Raw genomic sequence first — 14,558 nt, forward strand, 5'->3', positions numbered from 1 at the left:
TGCTTTGCTTTGCTTTGTTTCGCTGGCTGGGCAATTCTGGGAGTTGAAGTCCACCCCTCTTAAAGTGGCCAAGGTTGAGAAACACTGCTCTAGGCTAAGTCATCATCTCCAGCCTGAGCTTCTCGACCAAGAAAAAGGAATTTGACCTTGATCGATCACAAGATCAAGATTTACTCCGTGATTGTGGACTAAATCCAGACCAAATCATGGGCGCCAGATCCGAAACTTCATCAAGTTGGTTCTCATGTGGAACGGGGTCCCCCATATGCATTAAAATGATAGAGAATCCATAATTTGTGGGTGGTCAATTTTTAGAGCAGGACCTCAAAGATGCTTCGGTGCATTTTTTCCCCACGGGATTATTTTGTATTTGGAAGCTGTAGGAAAGCCAAGACGTTTGTAGGGCTGGCAATTGTGAGAAGAGGGGGAGATGCATCTTTAGGACAGTGCCACCACGTTTTAAATCCTCTCTGGTGATTTCCCTTTCCCGTAGGACGATCCAGTCACGAATCTGAACAACGCTTTTGAGGTCGCGGAGAAATACCTTGATATTCCCAAGATGTTAGATGCAGAAGGTAAGCCAGAGGTCGAGGCCGTAATATATCTTGGGGTCCCGTTTTGTTCCACAAATCTACGAATCCACAAGGCAGAGGTTACAATAGCATTTGAACGAAGCCAGCTGGGTAAACCTGGTGCTGAATAGTACTTATATACCACTTCATGGTGCTTCACAGCCCTCTTTAAGCGGTTTACAAAATCAGCATCAAACTTGACAGCTTTAAGACTTGTGGACTTCAATTCCCAGAATTCCTCCTCCAGTCATGTTAGCTCGGGAATTCTGGGAGTTGAAGTCCACAAGTCTTAAACTTGCCAAGTTGGAAGACTCTTGACTTACGACCACAACTTTTGTTGTTGAGTGTTCTGACCCAAGCCTCGTTCAAATCTAATAAATACAAAATAGATATATAAAAGCAAAACTTTTTAATGCATCTCTGTGAATTCTGTTCATTCGCAGCAAAGAATCATTAAAACTAATTGTCCCAGATAAGAGCGAGCCCTTTCAAGGTTGTGAAAGGCTGCCAAGAACACAAGATTAATTGCAGATAAATATCCCAAGCCAGAAGTTTCCAAAAACAAACCCGGAGTAAGCAGGCCTTCAACGAGGACTCTGAGCATAAAGAACTTCCTTGCTTCCTGCAAAGAAGCCAACCCCAAAGGCTGGCTTTTATCCCTTGGGGAGGGACCATCACTTTCCAGCCTTACTCCTGGAAAGCACGCGCACTGGGAACAGGCTCCCCGGGGTCCTCTGCGTCACTGCTGCCAGACCCCACAACCTCCGAAGGCAGCACCCCACTCTCCCAATGGCCCTGGCCCCATCCCTGCATCACATGCAGGCCCCTTGTCCGAGTCCTCACTGTCAGAGACCTCAGCCGTCCGCACCTGCTGCTGGCAAACCACAACATTGAGTGAGACGTGTGTTAAACAATTTTTGCCCTGTTTTACAACTTTTCTTACCATGGTTGTTAAGTGAAACATATGGCCGTTCAGCAAGTCAGGTTCCCCTCCCCCCCCACACACAATTTGACCATCTGGGAAGGTCACGCTTGGCAATCACATGATCCCACCATAAATACATGCTGGTCGCTAAATGCCTAAATTTAGATCATCTGATGGGGATCCTGCTACAGTCGTAAAAATGGAAGGACTCAGCCCTAACTCGGTTTTTTTTTCAACGCCATTGTAATTAATGGTTGTAAGTTATCTGTCTCTCAACGAAACACAGTTCTCATATTTCTATGGAATCTGTTTCATGACCTGAGCTAAATGTACTGGCCATCAGTCTTGCAAAGCCGCCTGCTGCTTGGATGTCCAGAATATTTTTTTTTTTTTAGAAACAGCTATTTTAAAAACAGGTTGAAGGACTTCAGTGGAATTCGGAAACAATTCCTTTAAGGCTTACAAATATACAGATTTGCAATTATCTGTTTGAGGTACATGAGTAGGAAGAATACGACTTGTAAACAAGTAATTTCCGAATAATGCTTCGGAGTCATTTTTAATTTTTTCTTCTTTATATCCACAATCGCGTCCTCTCTCTTTTTACTCAATGATTTGTATCGAATTTCATAGCAACAACAACAATAATAGAAATGTAAATGCCAAAAAAAAAAATGTTAATCAAATTTGTATGGCCACCTATCAGGTTCCAAGCAACCTGCTCCAGCTGTGAATAGTCAAAGTCCGTAACTTTATTGCCTCCCACCTATGTTACAAGAATCTCCCCATGTTGCTTGGGGTTTCATGGATAAGGTTTCATGGATCTTGGTGGGGGAAGTCAAGGTTTACGCTTTTTTGCAGCTGTGCCAACAACTCCAAGCTAGGTCCCTGCTTGACCCTTCCCTCTGGCCTAGCTGGCAGTTTCCCAGCATCGCCCGTGTCACGGAAAGGGATCTTGCAGAAGATTATAGCGCAACTCTGGAATTCCTGCTGTGATAGAAGAATGCAAGGAATTGCCGTTATATACAAGCTTTGTGGTCTTCCAGCAGGCATTTTGAGTTATGGGCAGGAAATGCGATACAAATCTTGGATAAGCATCCCAGCTTGTACGTTTGGACAGGCAGCTAATCTCCCATGTCAAGTCCTTCTGGATTTTTAGCCATTAACTTCTTTTTCCAAGCTGGATTGTTGCCAATGTATGAGAACTGGAGATGTTTGACTGCCAATGACATTAGTTTGGGAGAGGAGTTGTTTCTGGTGTGTTTAATACTTCTTGTTCGCTTTTCAGACATCGTCAACACGGCCCGTCCTGATGAGAAGGCTATTATGACCTATGTCTCCAGCTTCTACCATGCCTTCTCTGGGGCGCAGAAGGTACCAGAGACGGACGGCGGGTTGTTTTTTTTCACCATTAACCGCTTCTCTTCTTCCCAGCATCCTGGCTTCCTTTGACTTCCCTTGGAGAGGGCCGCCGCTTGGAGCCACCTGGGAACCCAGACCTCAGCTAGTTCAGGACAAGCTTTAGAAAGGCCCAGTGCAGAATGTCTATGGAGGTTCTCCTTCCTCCTGGTCATGGTTGGGTGTCCCAAATGTGCTTTTTTTTTTTTTCTTCTTCAAAGAGGCAAAACTGGACTTTTTTGTTTGTCCCTGAAGACATTTCACTTCTCATCCAAGAAGCTTCTTCAGCTCGGACTGGATGGTGGGGATTTATGCTCCTTGCAGACAGCCGGTCATTTGCGTCCTTGTAGAGGGTCGTTGAGGCCATTTGGAGATTTATGTGTGTCCTCAGGGTCACCTGAGGATGCAAATGGTCCCTATAGCCTGCAATTTTCCTGGAAATCCGTTCCTACTCCCACACCATTCAAAGAGTGTTTATCCCAAATTGCATAGCTAGAAGTCTGTAAAGATTCTCAGTCCTCCAGGTCGTGGTTGTCCCAAAGGTGGTATTTTCAAAAAGCAGCTGGACTTTGTGGTTTTTTTCTTTGAAGACGTTTCGCTTCTCGTCCAAGAAGCTTCTTCGGATGGTGAGGAAGGCTCCACACCCATTTGCATGAATCGGGTGAGCCTGAGAGCCCAGATTAACCTCCAAGGGGCCTCAACGATTCTCTAAAAAGGATGCAAATGACCACCTTTCTGCAAGGAGCATAAATCCTTCTGTTCCCCACCATCCTGTCAGAGCTGAGGAAGCTTCTTGGATGAGAAGCAAAACGTCTTCAGAGAAAAACAAGAAAGTCCAGTTTTGCCTCTTTGAAAAAAAAAAACCAACTTTGGGACACCCAATGCAGGAAAAAAAATAAGGACCGCTTTTCCAAAACTCACCCTAAGTCCCTTTGGGGGAGAGGCTGGAAAATGAGACTTGACCTTGTCATAGATGGAGGCTACCTGAGGAGAAACCTTGAAGGGCTTTGCGACAGTAAGACCAGGACTCTCCAACCGACCAAACTCCAAAACTCATCGAAATTCATTTCCCCCCTACTTCCCCAAAGAAGTCAATAAGAACATGAGTTGATGAAGGCCACGGTCACGAGTTCCCACTAAGGTGGTAGCCTCACTTAGCACATGTGGACTTCAAGTCTCAGAACATGAAGTGAGGTCATCTCGTGGGCCAGAGAGCTGAAGGGTCTGTTTCAGGGGTCAAGGATGAAATTGTGTTCCTTTTGAGCAGAGGTTTCCAAACGTGGCAACTTTTAACACTTGTGGACTTCAACTCCCAGAATTCTTCCTTCAGTCGTGTTAGCTTGGGAATTCTGGGAGTTGAAGCCCACAAGTCTTAAAGTTGCCAGGTTTGGGGACCCCCTGCTTTGGAGAGATTCCCTGGGGTCCTCTGGCCAGACCTGGGTATTTTAGGGCCTCCAGGCCACATTGGCTGTCTCTATCTGGCCCATGTCAGGGCTCTGGTAGTTCCCCCTCCATTTAAATTCTGAGTCTCGAGCCAAACTTCCAAAACTTCAAAAGGATTTATTGGGAGTTTAACATGCTGGCACTGCCTGAGTGTAAGCGACTCTCTATTGTCACCCTTGACCCTGGTTTTTCCCTCCACCCCCCTGGGTGTATCCTAATTCATAGTCTCCAATGGGACACCTCCATAGCCCAGAATCATCAATCATACTCTCCAGTTAGAATCTTGCATGGCAGAAATTTCAGTCCCCTCGAAACTGTCTTTGAAAACATTTACGGAATGCAGTTACGGTTTTTGCAAGCTGCTCCACTGCTCCGCTCTCTACTGGCAACTCTAAAAAGACCAGAGCAATATTTTAAGAGTTGACAGCCTGTTTGGACTGCTTTTATTTTGAGGGTGACTGCTATTCCCCCCACCCAAGTTACCTCTGTCCACAGCCCTCTTGGTTCAGCCCAAGTCCCAGTTTCTCATGGGAAAATTGATTGCCCACCCCTCCTCCGGTCTAAACCAAAGATTTGGAATGGCTAACTTCTGTTCCAGCTGAGATCTGGTTCCCCCCAGGGAGCGCAACCTTTCTTCCATCCTGCCTCTTGGTCTTCTGCATGTCGGGGGAGACCTGGAGGGTTTTCCTGCCAGGCCCTTGACTTCCGCTTCTCTTTTTCTCTCTCTTTCCTCGTGCGCAGATATTGTAGGCACGCTCAGGCCCGACGAGAAGGCCATCATGACTTACGTCTCCTGCTTCTATCATGCTTTCTCAGGGGCTCAGAAGGTGAGCTGGGGGGCTGGGATGGGGTCTGCTTTGGGGCTGTGGCTGTTGGCTTGGGGAGATCTCGGTTCTGGGCAGAGCGCTGGCACTAACTGGTTCTCTGCTCGGCCTTCCGGAGCATGGCTGTAGGCATGGAAATAGTAAATCGTAACTAGTTAAAAAAAAACGAAGACGCGTTGGCTAAGACGCTGAGCTTGTCGATCGGAAAGTTCGGCGGTTCGAACCCCCAGCGCCGCGTCACGGAACGAGCTCCCGTTCCTTGTCCCAGCAGCTTCTGCCAACCTAGCAGTTCGAAAGCATGTAAACAAAAAATACAAGTCGAAAAATAGGGACCCCTTTGGTGGGAAGATCACAGCATTCTGTGCGGCTTCGGGCGTTTAGTCAGGTGTAGAATATCTAAGAGTTTCCCTACTTCGACAGCCTGAAGGTGTGGACTTCCAACTCCTGCCGATGGGGGAATTCTGGGAGTTGAAGTCCGCCTGTCTTGAATGGCCTGTTAACTCCTGTCCATCTTCTCCCTCCTTTTTGAAGCTGAATTGAAACTGGAGGCAGGTTGACTTTTGAAAGGCACTTTTTTTCAAACCTCCCTTGAAGGAGAGGTGTAAGAAAACACCGCAAGGACAATGGCTGTGGAGCTGCCCCCCCAAAAGCTTCCTCTCATCTGGAAACTTCTTTCTGGCTTTGATTATGTCTTGCTTGTTCTTCCAGATGAGAGAAAGAGAGAGAGAGACAGAGAGAGACAAAAAGAGAGACAGAGCGAGACACAGAGAGAGAGATAAAAAGACAAAGACAGAGAGAGAGAGAGAGAGAGAGAGAGAGAGACAGAGAGAGAGAGACATAAAAAGACAAAGACAGAGAGAGACCGAGAGAGAGACAGAGAGAGAGAGAGAGAGAGAGAGAGAGAGAGACATAAAAAGACAAAGACAGAGAGAGACGAGAGAGAGAGAGAGAGAGAGACAGAGAGAGAGACAAAGACAGAGAGAGACAGAGAGAGAGACAGAGAGAGAGAGAGAGAGACATAGAGAGAGAGACAAGAGAGACAAAGACAGAGAGAGAGAGAGAGAAAGAGAGAGAGATATACAGACCCCCTCCGAGGAATTATTTCATGTGTCGTTTCCCCCAATTTTCTGGATGAGCTGTCTCTCATTCAACTGTCCTCAGGTTTCAATCGCAGGATGAACAACGACTGACGTTGACATTTTGGCTTAGCATTGACCTTGAGCGACAGTTGTTTCCAGAGCGAGCAATTGAAGCCTCAGGCAGCTAAGCAACCGGCCTGTGGCGGGGAAAATGATCGCCACCACCGATTTAAATCGGTGGCATCTTTCCTAACCTGGCTCCCCGCAGCTTTCCCTGCCTTTCCAGAGATCAGCCAGGGGAATTGGGGATTAGAAGGCTGGCAAAATGCAACACCCTCGAATTCCTTTTTTAGCCCTGGCAGGAGGCAAGGATCTGGCGGGAGGGCCCGAGGGGGTTAAATCCGGGAGGGGAAATCTTGGGAAGGGCAGTGTGTGTGTGTGTGTGTGTGTGTGTGTGTGTAATCCTGGGGGAGGAATTCTTTGCAGGTGGAGGGGATACATTGGGACTGGATGGCTACCGGAGGGGTTGAGCTACGTTCGCGTGCCGTGCGAAGCGGATCAGTGTGGGTTCTGCAAATCTCCCTTTTTTCGGCGTCCCCCAGAGGCAGGATTAAGGGTTACTGCACGGTTTCCTGAACATCTGTTTTGTTTTTTTGGTTTGGTTTTTTTTCTCCTTGGGTTGGAGAGAAACTAACGGTCTCCTTGAAATTTAAAAGGAAAAAGGGGGAAAAAGTTCTTTACTGCTGCAAAAAAGCAGCTGGATTTTTCTCGTAGCCAGTCCTGGTGAAAATCTCTCTGCCCCAAGTGGATTTTAAGATCCTGTTCTGCTTTCTCGCTTCCAGTCCCTTGTTCCTAGTGACTTCAACAGGAGCGGAGCCAAGTTTTTGGGGGGGGGGAATGCACCCGTAAGCATGAGTTTGCATTGGCTTTTTGAGATGTGTTTCTCTGGCACAGAGTTCTTTCCTTTCCTTTCTTTTTTCCCTTTCTTTCTCTCTCTCTTCCTTCCTTCCTTCCTTTCTTTCTTTTCTTTCTTTCTCTTTCTCTCTTCCTTCCTTTCGTTTCCTTTCTTTCCTTCCCTTCCTTCCTTCCTTTCTCTTTCTCTTTCTTCCTTTCCTTTCCTTTCCTTCCTTCCTTCCTTCCTTCCTTCCTTTCTTTCTTTCTTTCCCTTTCTTTCTTCCTTTCCTTTCCTTCCTTCCCTCCCTTTCTTTCTTTCTTTCTTTCTTTCTTTCTTTCTTTCTTTCTTTCTTTCTTTCTTTCTTTCTTTCTTTCTTTCTCTTTCTCTCTTTCTTCCTTTCTTTCCTTCCCTTTCTTTCTTTCTTTCTTTCTTTCTTTCTTTCTTTCTTTCTTTCTTTCTTTCTTTCTTTCTTTCTTTCTTCTTTCTTTCTTTGTTTCTCTCTTTCTTCCTTTCTTTCTTTCTCTCTTTCTTCCTTTCCTTTCTTTCCTTCCCTTGCTCCCTCCTTTCTTTCTTTCTTTCTTTCTTTCTTTCTTTCTTTCTTTCTTTCTTTCTTTCTTTCTTTCTTTCCTTCCTTCCTTCCTTCCTTCCTTCCTTCCTTCCTTCCTTCCTTCCTTCCTTCCTTCCCCCCCTTCCCCTGGCTTAATTCCTCGCTTACTAATTTTGTCTTCTGCCTGCCAAATGTACAGGTCAGTTTTCCAAGCCTTGTCTTTTCCCTCCCCGCCAGATGTTAAGTGGCCCTTTCCTTCTCCCTGGAGCCTGGAAAGAGAAACTAGGAGTCTGCCAGGCCTGGCTTAGAGCTCTCCCTCTTTTCGTGTCGTCCCCTTCCTTTGTATGTTGCCACTAACCCGTCCCATTTTCCTTCTCCTCCCCTCTGCTGTGCGGACGTTTCTTCCCCTCTGCTGTTCTGTTCCTTCCTTTTGGATGGCTTACCTCATGTTTCCATTAGGGGGGGATTTATCTTCCTCCTGCTCAGATTGGCTCTGAGTGGGCGGATCAGGCGCGTAACAAGAGATAAAGCCCAAAGCTTTAAAAATAAAAACAAATAAACTTTGCCAGGATTGGTTGCTTAGATGGGTGAAGGAGGCTCCAAGATTTTATGCAATTCGGCTAGGGATGGGGTTGCCTGAGGAGGCTGTGATCAAGAAAGGGCAAGCAGGATGCTTCAACCTCAGCGACTTTTAAGCTGGGCGGACTTCATTCCCCAGAATTCCCCATCCTGTCTCTTAAAGGAACAGCGGCAAATAGGCAGCGCCAACCTCGTTAAGTTTCCCTGCCCTGCCTGGGCGCCTTTCTTGATCACTTAGCATGGAAAGCAAAGATGCATCCACCTCCCTCTCTCAGAGGCTCCAGGATTTTAGAGTTTTATAGAATTAGAATAGAATAGAATAGAATAGAATAGAATAGAATAGAATAGAATAGGATGAAGGGAAGGGAGAATGGAATAGAATAGAAGGGAGAATGGAATAGAATAGAATAGAATAAAATAGAATAGGATGAAGGGAAAGGAGAATGGAATAGAATAGAATAGAAGGGAGAATGGAATGGAATGGAATGGAATAGAATAGAATAGAATAGAATAGAATAGAATAGAATAGAATAGAATAGAATAGAATAGAATAGAATAGAATAGAATAATAGAGTTGGAAGGGACTGTGGAGGTCTTCTAGTCCAACCCCCCGTTGGTCCTTTGAAAGAACCAGAATTCCAGAAGTCCCACGAGAAAATATCCCAATTTTGTAGCAGAAAAGACCAGTGTTAAAAGTCGGCCTCTGCCTGCTTTTGAGATGCAGGAAAAACACACTTTTTTTTCCTGCCAGTCCCAGCTGGAAGGAACCCTCCCCTCAAGCTATGCCCAAACTTGATTGCACCCAAGAGGCTATTGCGAGCAGATGTTCCTTTCTATGTTTGGGATGGGCTGTGTGATTCTTTTTGTTACTCCTTTTTTTTCTTCTTCTTTTAAATCACTCTTTGTACCTGAGCACCAGTTTTGGAGTGGGGGGGTGGTGGGGGCTCAGCTGGGCCGGCCTGCTTCATCGTCTGGAGCTGACGAACCACATCTGTGGTAGACATCGTCACGGGCTTCCATTTGGCCAAGCAGGGCGCATGTCGGCAGAAAGGCTAATTGAGTCATTTGGGGTCCCCGTGGGCTGCTTCAGCTGCTTCTGACTGTGATGACCCAGGGCGTCATCCCAAAATAACCAAGTCACAAAAACAGAAGGAAGTCCCTTTAATGCCTCCAGCTTAGCCCCAATGTCCAATTATCCTCGGCTGGATATCAAACTCTTAAAGAAAACAGTTTACGGAGGGAGTAAATGCAGTCCGAACCCAAAGTAAAGTTAAAACAAACCAACACACCGCACTGAAGGAACAAGGATGATTAATTGCAGACTTCTACCAGATATCACAGCAACCACAAGCAGCAACCATGTTGGGAGGAAGCCAAAACACAGATAAGCCTCGACAAAGATAATGCATGCTTTGCTTCCAGCAACTTTGCCATGCGCAGTTTGTCCTTTTAAACAGTCCTCCCAGCTGCAGCCCATGAAGGGCATCAGGGCCCCTTCCTCCCCCATAAACCATGTTTCTCCCTTATCCGCTCCTCCCTGCATGCCCTAGGATGAAGAGGGGATGGGCCTGGGTCTTCCTCTGAATGCCCAGCCGGCCTGTGCCCTTCCCCAGTTTCTCCCACAACCACCGGAGCCACACTCCCACTCCCTGTCAGCTGCTCAATCTCCCCCTCGGAGTCAGACTCCAACTGGGGCACGACAAACTTATATTTGTAGCTCAAGGTTGGACCGTAGGGGTCCTTGGTGATCTCTTGCTGGGGTTTTTTTTGTAGACATTTCACTACCCAACTAGGTAACATCATCAGTGCTAGAAAGGCGTGGGGCTTTTCCACGACCTCCTTTTCATTTTTTTTAAAAAAAAATTATTCTGGACTTTGTCAATCAAACACCGAGTTCTGCCCTCCAGCTCCCTTGGAACAGGATTGTGTCCCGCAGCCCATTTTCCCATCCTGGAACCGTTCAGATGTGCTGAATCTCATCCAGCAGGCTGGGGTGGTAGATCCGCAAGTTTAGGGGGCGCACAATGGAAAGGAGATCGGATTGCAACAGGGGTGGACGGAGGTGGAATCAGGATGTTCGGAGTAGGTTAGATTCTAGACCAACCTTCCCCCATCTCATATCCTAGAGGGGAGGTGCAACTCCCAGATCTGAGACCCTCCTGTGATGACCTGGGGCGTGGCACAAAGGCAACTCAGCCAGAGAATATTAGCTCCAACTTCGCCCCCAATGGCCCGGTTACCTTCCGGTCTGGAGGAAAAAAACACTCCCACGAACTTGCAACAGCCTTTGGCAGAAGATATTCCAATCCAAACATTGTAAACAGAAAACTTTAAATTATAAATCCAACAAGGCAAGATAAGGTAATAAATCCAACGGGGCAAGATAAGGAGTTCTAGCAGTGAAGTAACACGGCAGTAAATCAAACCAGTTGGGAGGATTCCAGGAACAGCAGCCAACACTAGATAAACTCAACGTTCATTCCGACAAACGCCCCTCCCAACTGCCTCTCCTTTAAATTCCATCCCTAGGTGTCCCTTGTGAAGGGAATCAGGGCCCTTTCCTCCCCCGTAAGCCACGTTGCTCTCTTCTCCGTTTTTCCATACATGCCCTAAGATGAAGAGGGGATGGGCCTGGGTCTTCCTCTGAACTCCCTCTCCCTTGTTCTACCTCTCTCCTGCTCTGCTCAGCCGGACTTTGCCCTTCCCCAGTTTCCACCACAGCCAACTAAGCCACTCCCCCCATTCCCTGTCAGCTGTTTGTCTTCCTCCTCGGATTCAGACTCTGACCTGGGACTGGGGAATGACACCCACCCTTTACGTAGAGAGTAAAGAAGATGGCCTCAATGGAGAGGTGTAAGAACGGTTACCTAGGCAAGAGGAGATGAAGCATTTTGCAACCCAGCACAGTGAGATAACATTCAGAAGCAGCTTGGGTAGACTGAGCAGAAGAAGGTGGATGAACAACACAACCAGATTTGTTAGCTTCTGTTGTCACAGCCCAATCCAAGTAGTTTTAGCCTTCTTGCGGAGTTGATATTCTTGGTCTGGTCCACCTCGTGGGGTCGATGTTGACTGTTGGGAACTTCAGGTGGTGGTGGTGGTGGGAAAGTTTTGGGGTTCCAGCTGTGTAAGTGACAGGTTTACCTGTCTGCCGAACAGAGTTAGCTGTGGGAACCTTCTACCTGAGCAGGCATTCAAGGAGAGATGGATGTATTTGGATGTATGTGTCTTCCCTGCACCTTTTTACCTTCAAGTCTAATTTTGGGTTTGAGCATGTGCTTGGTGGACCTATGCCACAGGGGTGTCCAAACCTAGCCACTTTGAAGACTTGTGGCCTTCAGCTCCCAGAATTCCCCAGCCGTCATGGCTGGCTGAGAAAATTCTGGGAGCCGAAGTTCACAAGTCTTCAAAGTTGCTAGGCTGCGCTAGCTCAACCAATGCAATGCCACAAGTTTCCCCTGCATTGCACAGGTATGATAATGGATCTCCACTGACTTTGTGTTTGGTTCCCCCCACTGGGGAGTAAATCCCACTGAATTTAGAGAGAGATTGAGAGCTAAGTTAGGTTTGAGAATAAAACCCCGCTCTCTTCCCATGCTTCTCTGAACATCATGGCCGCTTGAAGACTCATGGAATGGCTAAGGAATTCTGGGAGTTAGAGACCCTGGTTTTAAAAGCAGCCTGTCCCAACCTCGGCAACTTCCTAGGAGGTTGAAGGCCACACACCTTCAAGCTGCTAAGGTGGAGGAACGCTGGTCTCTAAAGCAGAAGGTCTCCAAACTTGGCCACTTTAAGACTTGTGGACTTCAACTCCCAGAATTCTCCAGCCAGCATAGCTGGAGAATTGAATAGCTGCGAGTTAAAAGTCCACAGGTTTTAAAGTTGCCAAGTTTGGGGAGCCCTGGTCTAAAGCAAGCATGGGAGACATCTTCTAAGTCGGTGGGTTGGTCGATTCCCACTGTGGAAGGGAAGGAACCTGTAGGGTTTTATTTTATTTTTAATGGACCTAAGAGATCTCTCTCGCACTTTTTCTTTCTTTCTTTCGAATATCCTATTTTGTTGGCAACTCATTTCTTCCATGGCTCTCTCCCTTTCCCCTTCCCCTTCTATAGACCCTTCTCTTCACCCTTTCTGTTGATGTCTGGCTTCCATCTCCTTCCCTTGGACTCTCTCTGCTTCTAGCAAGGTACTTGATTTCTTGACTTTGACCCATTTCATGGCTCCTGTGTAATTCTCCCTCCCCTTTCCCCCCCTTTGCTTCTGGGTAGGCCAGGTGTGGGTGTTTACAATGGGACTGCCAACACCACGGCCTCCCTCTTTTTAGCAGACCTTTAAACCTGCTCTGCTCCTGCTACCTTTAAAAAAAAAAAAAAACACCCCTTTTTATATCCTATTGTTTTTTTATTGCTTCACCATCGGTTTCGTTTGTCCTTTCTTGAGTTTTTGGATTTTATGCCAGCTTGGAATGCAGCCATTGGTACGAAACTGGGAAGGTTATAGTTACTGGGATTCAAGAGTGAAGAATTAACAATTGACCTCAACTGCTGGAGGATATAAGGATTCCTGCCTTGGGCGGCGGGGGGGGGGGGTTGGCCTAGATGACCTCCAAGGTCCCTTCCAGTTCTAAGATTTGAGTACAATCTCATTGAAATAGGATTGATTTAGGAAAGGGGAGCTATCAGAAATGAGCCACTAAGAACATTTGTGCAGCTTGCAAAGGATCAAAAAGAATCAAAAGAAAAAAATACTGCAGGAAATAATAGTGGAATAAATGCCATAGCTAGAGCCAAACTGTTTTAGCAGTGCTTTCTGAATCCTAGATAAAATACAATAAGTTCTCTTAAAACGTTCAAATCTTGGCTTATGAAGAGCTAGGATAAACAGAGGTGTTTTTTTTTTGCATGAGTCCTTAAATCTTCATGCAAACCAATTGTTTGCCCTTAACATCAAAGTTAGAAAATGTAGTAATCAGTATTGGGTTAAATCAGAACCTGAAACCATGGTTTGAAGGGACTAGCTTTGATTCACGCATGCTAACTATTGTGTCTTGGTTCTGATGCATCAAGAATTGTAAATTCAAGTGCTCAAATTGATGCAGACCGAAACAGGAAGTATATATCAGTTTTCGACATACATTGGTTTAAGCCATGATCCTGTGATTGGGGCACTGTCATCAACCAGATACAAAAGATGGGCCTTCTCATCTGGTTCCGTTATCCAGCAGCTCAAACCAAGGTTGGTCCGATCAACTGATCTAGTGTTAAGCTTGGCATGCTGTTGTCTTCTTGTTTTAGCAGTTTCTGGCCATACTCCCGATGGGGACAGGTCTTCACAGCGTCCAGATTGGCGTTTCTCGAGCTTGAAGATGGGTGGACTTCAACTCTCAGAGTTCCCTAGCCAGCTGGAGAACTCAACCATGGCTAGAGAAGCAAACTGTGGTCGGAGAACCCAACCATGGTTGAAGTCCACGCATCTCCAAGTTGTCAAAGTTGACTCCAAGATAATGTCATCGTCCTGGAATGAACTTTAATTGCTTGACATCCGCTCTTTCTCTGCCTGTGGGGGAATCTCGGCCGCTTTCTGTGATGGTTCAATTATTGCTTTGATCTCATGCTGTGCCTTTCCTCGGTAGGTCTCCATCTCCGGGACATTTTTTCCGCCGAATCACCAAATTTTTCCCTCTTGTTTTGCTTGTAGGCCGAGACCGCTGCAAACAGGATTTGCAAAGTGTTGGCCGTCAACCAAGAGAATGAGCACCTGATGGAAGATTACGAGAAGCTGGCTTCTGACGTGAGTGTCGATGAGCCTTCCCTGTTTTCAACAGGCAGGAGCTGAACCTGGTGACCTCTCTTGACAAAGCCTGTGACAAGCTAAGAGTTTTGTGAATTCGTCTGTCAACAGGCTCTGGATATAATTGAGACCGTTGAGAAATTGGGGCTGCTTTGATCACTTCTCAGTCTGAACTTAATTCTTAAGGTGGACACCATTAAGAGTGTTCACCAAAGACCAGAGGTGGTATTCAGCCGGTTTAGACTGGTTCTGCCATACCGGTTGCAGAAATTTTGAGTAATCGAAGAACCAGCATATACCACCTCTGGCTGGTCCCGCCCACACGCCCCGCCCTGTCCTGTCCTACATTCCCTGGTTCAATCTCTGTGCAAAGCTCACTCTCATAGAATCAGTAGTAAAAAAAATCCCACCACTGCCAAAGACCCCTCACTATCACGTGGGCTGAGCTGGCTAGCAAACCCAGGTGCTTCCAAAGCCTGCGGAGGCTTCGAAGGTAGCGCTGATGT

At 46.6% G+C, this 14,558-nt stretch overlaps 1 protein-coding gene across 6 annotated transcripts in view; it reads left to right on the top strand.

The window, feature by feature from the left end:
• The window catches only part of ACTN4 (actinin alpha 4), a 94,967-nt gene that overhangs the window by 59,078 nt on the left and 21,331 nt on the right, over window positions 1–14,558 (top strand). For 3 of the 6 annotated variants that reach the window (XM_087971212.1, XM_087971216.1, XM_087971214.1), the window contains exons 7-9: window positions 494–575; window positions 2,786–2,871; window positions 13,960–14,052. In XM_087971212.1, coding sequence (XP_087827338.1) covers window positions 494–575; window positions 2,786–2,871; window positions 13,960–14,052 — 261 coding nt within the window. Of the gene's footprint in view, window positions 1–493; window positions 576–2,785; window positions 2,872–5,079; window positions 5,166–13,959; window positions 14,053–14,558 lie in introns of all 6 variants that reach the window. The other 3 variants (XM_087971217.1, XM_087971215.1, XM_087971213.1) reach the window with 1 other exon arrangement.

This window comes from Notechis scutatus, chromosome 8 (genome assembly GCF_049901735.1).
Source record: "Notechis scutatus isolate UNSWTSFEM ecotype Mainland chromosome 8, rNotScu1.2, whole genome shotgun sequence".
Taxonomy (NCBI): domain Eukaryota; kingdom Metazoa; phylum Chordata; class Lepidosauria; order Squamata; family Elapidae; genus Notechis; species Notechis scutatus.